Below are 9,565 nucleotides of genomic sequence, written 5' to 3'. Positions count from 1 at the left end.
ACACACACACACACACACTCAATATGAATATATTCAAGGACTGAAAATTAGCTGGCATAAGAACAACAAGCATTAGGCAGTATAGTGATAGTTTAGTGTTACTTCAATGTACGATTTGCTTATCTTCTGTTAATGTATAACTTGACACAGTCCACATCCTTGTTGAGATTTATGGAATACGATGGATGGATAGATGGATCGATTTTTTATCAGCAATAACTCCTTTTCAAGTATATGTCCAATAGTAATACTCCAGATAGATTTTATGAACACACAACCTAACAAATTTCTGGGAACACAAACAAACTAACTTACGTTTCAGAGTAAGTAATATCCACTGTTAGCTGTAAGGGCTAACAGCAATCTTCTGTCTTTGGTAATATTCTTAATCATCTCTAAATATTTCACTCTGTGATCTGGATTGATCAAGAATAGTTTCAGAACTCCTTTTAGCATTTACACTCACCCAAATATGAGGGCGGTTCAGAAAGTAACCTCCGATTGGTCACAGTGCAGGTTGTGGGGGGAGTAGCGACGCCATCTGTGCGTTCACGCACTCAACAGGTCAGTCGGCATCAAGCCGTGGTCGAGTGAACGTCGTACCTGCGCTAGTTTAGTTTTTGTGGCAGTTTGAAATGTGTGCTGCAATAGAAAACCCCGCCAAATGTGAAGTGTGTGCTGTCATAAGGTTTTTTACAGCCAAAGGATATTCTGCAGCAGCTATTCATCGTGAGCTTTGTGCCGTGTACGGACCAAGAGTTATGAGTGAAGGAGTTGTCCGTGAATGGGTACGTTTATTTAAAAGTGGACGAGAAAACGTTCATGATGAAGAGAGGAGTGGTAGACCATCATTGGTGACTGACGAACTCCTTCAGACAGTTGATGCAAAAGTTCGTGAAAATCGACGTTTCTCAATGTCGGAGTTGTCTACTGGTTTTCCACAGATTTCTAAGACTCTCTTGTATGAGACAGTGACAGCAAGATTGGGTTACCGTAAGTTCTGTGCACGATGGGTGCCCAAAATTCTTACCAACCACCACAAAACCCAAAGAATGGCCTCTGCATTAGACTTTCTGTCACTTTATGAGGACGAAGGAGAACCATTGTTAAACAGAATCGTGACCGGTGACGAAACCTGGATTAAGTACGTGAACCCTGAGACAAAAGAACAATCAAAGATGTGGGCACATTCAAATTCGCCTACCAAACCAAGAAAAGCCTCGCAAGATTTTTCTGCCAGAAAACTGATGGCAACGGTGTTTTGGGATGCCAAAGGGGTGTTGTTGGTTGAATTCATGGAACGTGGTACGACCATTAATCAAGATGTGTACTGTGAAACAATAAAAAAGTTACGACGGGCTATACAGAACAAACGCCGTGGTATGCTGACTTCCGGTATCGTTTTTTTTGCACGATAACGCCCATCCTCACTCTGCTCGCAGAACAACGGCCCTTCTTGAGTCCTTCAAGTGGGACGTTATCAACCATCCACCTTACAGCCCAGACCTGGCGCCAAGTGATTATCACCTCTTCATGCATTTGAAGAAATGGCTCGGGTCACAGCGGTTTGATGACGACGAAGAGCTCAAAGATGCGGTCACAGGCTGGCTCCAGGCACAAGCGGGTGATTTTTATGCAGAAGGAATTTCAAAGCTTGTGAAGAGATACGATAAGTGCCTCAATCGCTATGGAGACTATGTAGAAAAATAGTGCAAAGATGTAGTTGTAAGATGTATATATTAAAATATTTTTATTTAACTTGGTGTATTTTTTTAAATCAACCGGAGGTTACTTTCTGAACGGCCCTCGTATATCATCATGTTATGCCTCATGTTTTCTGGTGCTGGTGACAACCCCCTTTTTTTACATTTGCCAAAATTAATAGATCGTATTAATGGTGCAGCATGTTAAAATACTGACTGCCACACACAAAGTGATGGATGTTTCATCGCCAGACCACACCCGGCACTTTGCGGCGGACAGACAGTGTCAGGCTGTTGGCAAAGCAATCAACATGCTAAATTACACTGGCTGCATTAGTCACCTAATTTATGGCAATCGGAGTCTCTGTTCTTAGTTACCTTTGATCCTGACTGGAATTTCCCGAATTTCTAGATAAATTAAAAATGTTTTCTTGGCAAGGATTCAAACCTGAATGTTTAACATTTACTAACAACACTATTACTGACTGAGCTACCTAGGTATGACTCAACTTCAGAGCTTTAATTATGCTAGTATCTATCTATTTATTCTGACTTCATAGTGTGCTACTTGCTGCCTCATTTCATTTAACAATAGTATTTGGTCCTTCGAATGCCTAAGAAACTGACTTTGTGCTCCCCCTATCTTTGCCTTTAGTTTACACACATCTTCATTTTATGCAGTCTTCCTTTAAGTCAACTACTCATCTTGCAAGAACCTTGGGATGTTCAAATTTATGCAGAATCTCTGGAACAGCTGGCAATACTTCAGTTTATATGGTAGATTCCGAAGTTGCTCATACTGTTACACAATCCACGAGAAAAATGAAACCTTTCTAGCTACTCTACTCTGAATATTGGGGCAATACCACTGATGATGTATAACAGTGGCATCTGAAATAAAAGAACTATTTTGTTCTTTTTAGAATGGACGGGTGATGTACTTATGTTTCTTTACACAAATTACTATCACTGGTCATTTAATTCATACTACTGTATAATGGCTGCACCATTGGCTATCCTACTCTGAAGACCTACCTTGTCAATAATTGTTACAAAAAATGACAAAACACAACTCCTTAGGTTTTTTGCCCTTCTGTATCATTCTGTCTTACAACGTGTGTTCCATTCTCACACATACTGGTGCATCTGACACATAGAAAAAAGATGTAACTGTCATGAATTGGAAGGTTGGTTTGAACACCACAGTGCTTTACGAATTACTGGACCTATTGGAGGAGGTATGTGCTTGCTTGACCTTTGCATTGACTTAATTAGTTAAAGGTAGACTACAAACCATGGAGGCATTTTTCATATTAAAAAACCATTGCCAGAGTTGAAAGAAGCAGCAAGTGACAGAAGAAATGTTAGATCTGACAGAGGACTGAACCCCAGGTTTTTCAATCTGTAGTCCAACATTCACTCTCTCAGTCACCCAGCTACTCTTATGCCCCCTTTCATCATAACTGTGCAATATTTCAGCTGTGTATTTCTCGAGTGACCTTGGAATATTACAAACTCATCTGAAGAACAATTCCTGTACATCCAGTCACATTAGGTAGTCTAGTATCGTAGACAAAACTGTATACACTCTAAGACATCCCCCCCCCCCCCCGCCCCCGCCCCCCCACACACACACACACACAAAAAAAGTGCACCATGGAGGAGTTATGCAAATTAGTCACAAATTGATATTCATACAGGTATTGACAGATAATGCAAAATTATAAACTATAATGTAAAGAAGACACATTGAGTTGTAGACAGGTATAATTAAAAGACACTTGCATAAAGCTTTCGGCCACAGTCTTCATCAGTAAAAGTGAGAGACACACCATTCATATATACACCTCACGAACACATGACCGTCAACTCCAGCATCTCTGGCCAAAATGCAACAGTCTGGAGGAGGCAGGGAAGGGGAAGGGATAGACGTGAACTGGTAGAGAGGGGGGGGGGGGGGGAGGGGGAGAGAGAGAGAGAGAGAGAGAGAGAGAGAGAGAGAGAGAGACTATCTGATGGAACGGGCAAGGACTGTAATGCCAACAGGTGCACTGTCACAAGGTTGTGGGGCAGGAAGGTGGGGAAAAGGGGGCAAAAAAGGAGAGGTGCAGGGAAAGATGGGCAGATCTGTTAGCAGAGGGCGGCAAATATACAGGGTGGGAGATGAGAATGGGGAGGAGATAATAGGACAGAGGGGTGTGAAAACTGCTGGGTGGAGGGGTGTGGCAACAGTAGTTATCGTAGCTTAAGGCAGGATATTCCCTACCTGGAGTTTCCATTGTTTAAATTATAACCATTGGGGGACAGTGGATGAATGTATGATGCTGCAGTGCAATTTCACCATCGTGCTGGAAAGGATAGTAAAGATAGCGTGTCGATACCAGGGCATAAATTCTTTGTGAATTTCATTCAGTGTACTCATACAATGGAAGCTCCAGGTAGGAATATCAACAGTGTAGGAAAAGACAGGTTGCTACGTACCATAAAGAAGATAACATTAAGTTCCAGATAGGAACACTTAAAAAAAAAAAATACCTTGCATAAAGCTTCTGGCCATGGCTGTCATCAGGAAAAGAGAAACACAGACCATTCACACATACCTCATGCACACATGACCATCAAAGCCAGCATCTTGGGCATTTCAGGCTGGCCCGAGATGCTGGAGTTAGCAGTCATGTGTGCATGAGGTATGCTTGCTTGGGTGTCTTTTACTGATGAATGCTGTGGCCAAAACTTTATGCAAGTGTCTTAATTCCGTATACTCAGTTGGACAGTAACTATGTCCTGCAGACAGCTGCATAGACAGTTTACGCAGATGTCAGCATTTGAGAGAGGACGTGTAGTTGGGCTCAAAGAAGCTGGTTGGAGTAATCAGCATATCGCTCAACATTTGACTAGGAGTGATGCCATATTCGATGATGCTGGCAGGAATGGGTGAACCATGGCTGAACTTAGTGTCAAGATGGAAGTAGTTTACCTAGAGAGACCACACAACGTAAGGACTGAGCGATCATCAGAGAGGTGCTCGGAGACCCAGATTCATCTTTATCATAGATTTGACATGCAACTGGTGCTTAAGTGACCACAAGGACCATTAATAGGAATCTTACAGAAAAGGGGGGGGGGGGGAGGGGGCTGAGCTCAAGCACACCCTGCACTAATTATCATTGACCTCTGCTCACCAAGCCCATTTGCAGTGGTGTCAGGCACATTTGATCTGGAATCTCACTGACTGGAGTTGAACTATCTTCAGTAATGAGTCCTGCTTCAAACTGAGCCCTGATGACCAGCAAACATGTGTCTGGAGACATCCCAGATAACAGTGGAATGTCCGATGGCCGTACGGCCCAGCAGCCACGTGTGATGGCGTGGGGTACCATTTCATTTCACAGCAGGATCCCTTTGGTTGTCATCCACGGCCAGTATACCAATGACATTTTGCACCCTGTTTTGTTGCCCATCGTGGCAGACCATCTGGAGCTTACATTTCAGCAAGATACCTGCCCCCCCTCTCCTCCTCCTCCTCTGGTGAGAGTTTCTACTGCCTGCCTAACCCAGCAAGGTCAACAGACTCTCGCCAACTGAGTTACGTTTGGATCGTTATGGGCACAGCTCTTCAACCAGCTCGGGATTTTGATGATTTAACACTCATATTGGATAGAATTTAGCATTCAGTGCCAAGTCAAATAACTGCTTGCATAAAGGCCAGAGGTGAACCAATGCATTATTGACTTGCTCCATTTGTGAAAATCTTTCTGTTGAATAAATTATTCAATTTTTCTGAAATTATAATCATTTGTTTGTCTCTACATGTATATCATATCTACTGATTTCTGTTCCATTTGGAAAATTCCTTCACAGTGAGGTTCTTTTTTTGTTTTTGTTTTTTTGTCTTAGAGCGTATGTACTGTCTCAACTCATCTAGTTCAAAGTACCCGCTTTATCAATGTTGTCACTCAAATGTGTTCTGGGTTGTCCTAATTTTAAGCAGAATCCTCATTTTGTTCTGAGTAACTTTGTCCTTCCTTAATTTGATATTCGACATCTTTTTTCATACCATTCCACATTTAGTACTTGGACAGGGTGGTAGTCTTTCAGCAACTTGGCTGCTGCTTTCAACTTTTTTGAACAGCTGCACAAGTAAACACAAGACTTAAAAATGCCAGATTTGCAATCATACTTTTAAGTCTTCATTTAAAATATGTTGTTTCTTTACTACTGGGCATGTTATTTGTAGGTTTTAATCATTTTATGAACATATCATATGGGGAACGGTGGTGGAATCTTGCTTTATAAAATCGTAGCTGTCACTGGCTAGTCAACACTTGGTGGTGGTGGGTAAGTCATCACACAGTGGCTACAAGCACGGGCTTTTCATGTGATCAGTAGAGCCTGAATTTTTATATAATTACCTATTGGTTTCCTTTGCCCTGACATACATAAATAGTGTAAACATTCATGAATTACACCACCACATTGATATATTTCACTTCATCATTACATATTGTCATGTCGTAATAACAATAAAGTTCAAATCTGAGAACACAATTGTCTATGAAGTACAACACTTAGCACTGAGAGATAACAGATATCAACATACTGCCAGTACAAAACGGAACTCTTGCACGAAGAGTGTTGCTATTTATACAAACACAGAATATTCAAAAATATGCGCGTGTTACAAACATAAGAAGTTTTGGGAACCTTCCAGAAATGATAAATACTCAGTAACAAATACATGCTAGTGATGGGGTGTGGCTACCCACAGCATGCCAGCCAGCAACACTTACCAGTACGCCCCCTTTCCTGATGATGTCAGACTCCCTATTTGGGTATATAGGTTTTGATTAACTCAGCTCTTATTCTTTGAGGCAAATATCCTCCTGAGAATTCTTCATTCCACAAATGATCCTGTTTTATGTGGTTCAGACTTTTTGAAGTGTATAAGGCTTCAGGGCAGACATTGTCTGCTAACATCTTTATTTTGCACTGGTTGAAAGATTCTTCTTATTGTAGATGTACATAGTTTGTATTACTAAATTCATCTTGTTTATTCGAGCTCCCATTACTTCTTTTTCTGTCAGATTAGTTGCTGTCCAGTCCCCTAGATATTTGAGTGTCTCTGAATTCTAATTTTTCCTCCCTCTGCTGTCACTCATCCACAAACTGTCTTTATTTTCATCATCACAGTGCCTTCTGGACAGAGATCTGTAGATCTGCTTCAGCTGCTTGTGTGTATAGTTGTGTGGTTTGATTAGCCTCCTGTTCTAATTATTCCAACAATATCACAGTCATCTATGAATATCAGACAATTTAATTGTATTCCTCTTTTCTAGCCTCCCATTGTATTCTAACTGTCTCCCACTGCATTCCAACCATTCCTTTGATTTCTTGTCACCATTATGATCAATTTATCAAGGAAACAACAAAAGAGCCAAAGTGGGAGTCCATCCCCCAATCCGGCTCCAGTTTTGCTCTTGAAAGACTCTGGAAGCTTTCCTCTGAAATTGACATTGGATGCTTAAGGTATCTTCAACCAATTCACTGGATTTTCCATCCAAACTCAGTGTTGTTTTTCTATCTTGAAGCCTACAAATGTGAGGATGAAATTCGTTCTTCTCTGTTTCTGATATGCAATGATCAGCTCCTGATTAAAGATTTGTTGTACACACCATCTGCCTTTCCTGAAGCCTCCTCGGTCCTCTCCAGTTTGTGGATTTAGTTATTTTTCCACTCTCTTCAGTAACGTTTCTGAGAATATCTTTTATGAGGTGCAGTCAAGCAGTATCAGGAATTTTAATTTTTTGCAATTAGTTTTATTTATTCATCTACATAAATGTTACCTCTTTCAAAGTAGTCCCTATTAGACATTACAAGCTTTTGCCAGTATTTCTTCCAATCCCCAAAATGCTTCTAGAGCTTGATCGTTGGGATAGTACTCAGCTCTATCAGCAATTTACTTTTAATCTCATCTAAGTGTGAAAAATGATGGCCCTTTAAGGTTCTTGTTAATTTTGGAAACAGAAAAAAAGAATGCATTCCGGTCTGAGCTGCTGGAGATGTCAATCATGTGAGGGTGTGTGAGGCGTGCTTTTTTGTGTGTGTGTGTGTGTGTGTGTGTGTGTGTGTGTGTGTGTGTGTACGCGCGCGCGCATGCTTCCTTTTCTGAAAAAGTCTTTGGCCAAATGTGTAGGGTAGCAATTAAACCATTTACTTATACCGTTGATATTCCAACCTGGTGTTTTTATTCTTTGAAAATGTCAAGAAATATTTTTTAAAAAATGACTGGTAAACCTAGAGCATGTTTCTGAAAAATTTTACAAATCCTACAAATGGGACTAAGGTAACTATAAATTTAAAAACAAGAAATGAAGTCAAATTGCAACTTTCACTTTGTTCCATAATTTTCTGAATACAATACCAGCTTAAGTACATTTTTTTAATAATTAAAATACATGTACAATGGAAAATATTCACCAGTGACGAACATTTCGAAATTCCTTACTGAATTTACTTCTGTTATATTCCAATCAAATTTAGTTTTCCCTAAAATATGTAAAATTAAGCTAATGACACCCTTGCCATCAAGTGAGATGCTATAAATACTGTTAAATCTTCTCCAATAATACTGTATAACTTGCCTGTGAAGTTATATTTCTTGAAGTACCAATTCTTAGCTGCCATAAACAAAGTATTTTCTGTTAGAAAAGCCTTTACACTGTGTTACAGTTTTGATATGTCAGATTACTTACACATACAGAAAATTATTTTTATTTTATAAAGGTCACATAGTCAGAATTTGATAATATTTTTCTCTGTGTATAATTACACCTTTCAATTTGAAAGTATTCTCTGTTTGTCAGTGCACGAATTTTAAGATTGGTAGCTGACAGAATACTATTAATATGTTGCAGTCTCTAAGTGTACTTCCTGTTCAGGTGAAAAGGTAAGAATATTAGTATATCAACATAAAGGCACATGGCACCATCACCAAATTTTCATTGTGGCAAGACACTGATGGAAAAAAAATTCTTCTGTTCTCTTTGCTTTCAGTATTCCTAATGAAACACAAACTTCCTTACATATTAAAACAAATACTGAACACTTCAAACTTAATAAACAAGCCTTTTGATGTATTAACAACAAGCCAGTCAGTCTCCAGGAGGAGAATTGCGCAATGGAAACATAAGCAATTTTGATTGCATAAAAGAAAGATCAGGGAAAGCATTCAGCACAGCAACTGCATCTTGTGAAAGACCCTCATGTCTATTATGAGAAGAGGGCACAGGTCCAAGTGCCGCAGAAGTCAACAGGTCTTGCATTAACTGTCTTGGTGCAATTGTCATTTCTTCTTGTGTTGAACGATGACAATTTTCAGTCACACTATTTGGCTCAGCTGCTAAACCTGAAAAGGAAGAGAATAATTACAACTTAAAGTTTTAATAAACTGATAATGAGATTTAGAGATAGTTCCTACAGTGTTCACCAGTCAAGGTAGCCATCTGAAACTTAAAACTAGGTTTTGGTGCAGGCATGCAATGTACCTGGGGCTTTTGCAGTGTTCTGTTTTTCCTCTTTTATAAATAGTAGAATAATAATCACACAGACAAGTTTATGTTTTACCATGATAAAATGTACTGACCTGTATTATATACACAGGGATTTGCACAATCACTATATCTTTAAAGAAAATGCGCTTTACTTTGGTGGAGCTCTGTTTATTACTATTCTTATTATTTTTACCAGCAATATAAAAACCAAAGGCAACAAATATTCAACATATGCATGTTGCACCTTCTCCAAGTGACTCAGTGTCTGCAAATGTTGTATGAAATGAATGGAGGGTACAAATATTTGCTGCT

At 39.7% G+C, this 9,565-nt stretch overlaps 1 protein-coding gene across 3 annotated transcripts in view; it reads right to left on the bottom strand.

Moving 5' to 3' along the window:
• Positions 1 to 8,069: 8,069 nt before the first annotated feature.
• Positions 8,070 to 9,565, bottom strand: part of LOC126471161 (aftiphilin) — a 61,500-nt gene continuing 60,004 nt past the window's right edge. The window contains exon 8 of one of the 3 annotated variants that reach the window (XM_050099273.1): positions 8,070 to 9,108. In XM_050099273.1, coding sequence (XP_049955230.1) covers positions 8,855 to 9,108 — 254 coding nt within the window. In that variant the 3' untranslated portion in view covers positions 8,070 to 8,854. The remainder of the gene's footprint in view (positions 9,109 to 9,565) is intronic. The other 2 variants (XM_050099267.1, XM_050099279.1) reach the window with 2 other exon arrangements.

The sequence above is a fragment of the Schistocerca serialis genome, chromosome 1 (assembly GCF_023864345.2).
Source record: "Schistocerca serialis cubense isolate TAMUIC-IGC-003099 chromosome 1, iqSchSeri2.2, whole genome shotgun sequence".
Classification (NCBI taxonomy): domain Eukaryota; kingdom Metazoa; phylum Arthropoda; class Insecta; order Orthoptera; family Acrididae; genus Schistocerca; species Schistocerca serialis.
The sequence above is the reverse complement of the archived record's forward strand: the minus strand, read 5'-3'. Positions and strand labels throughout refer to the sequence as shown.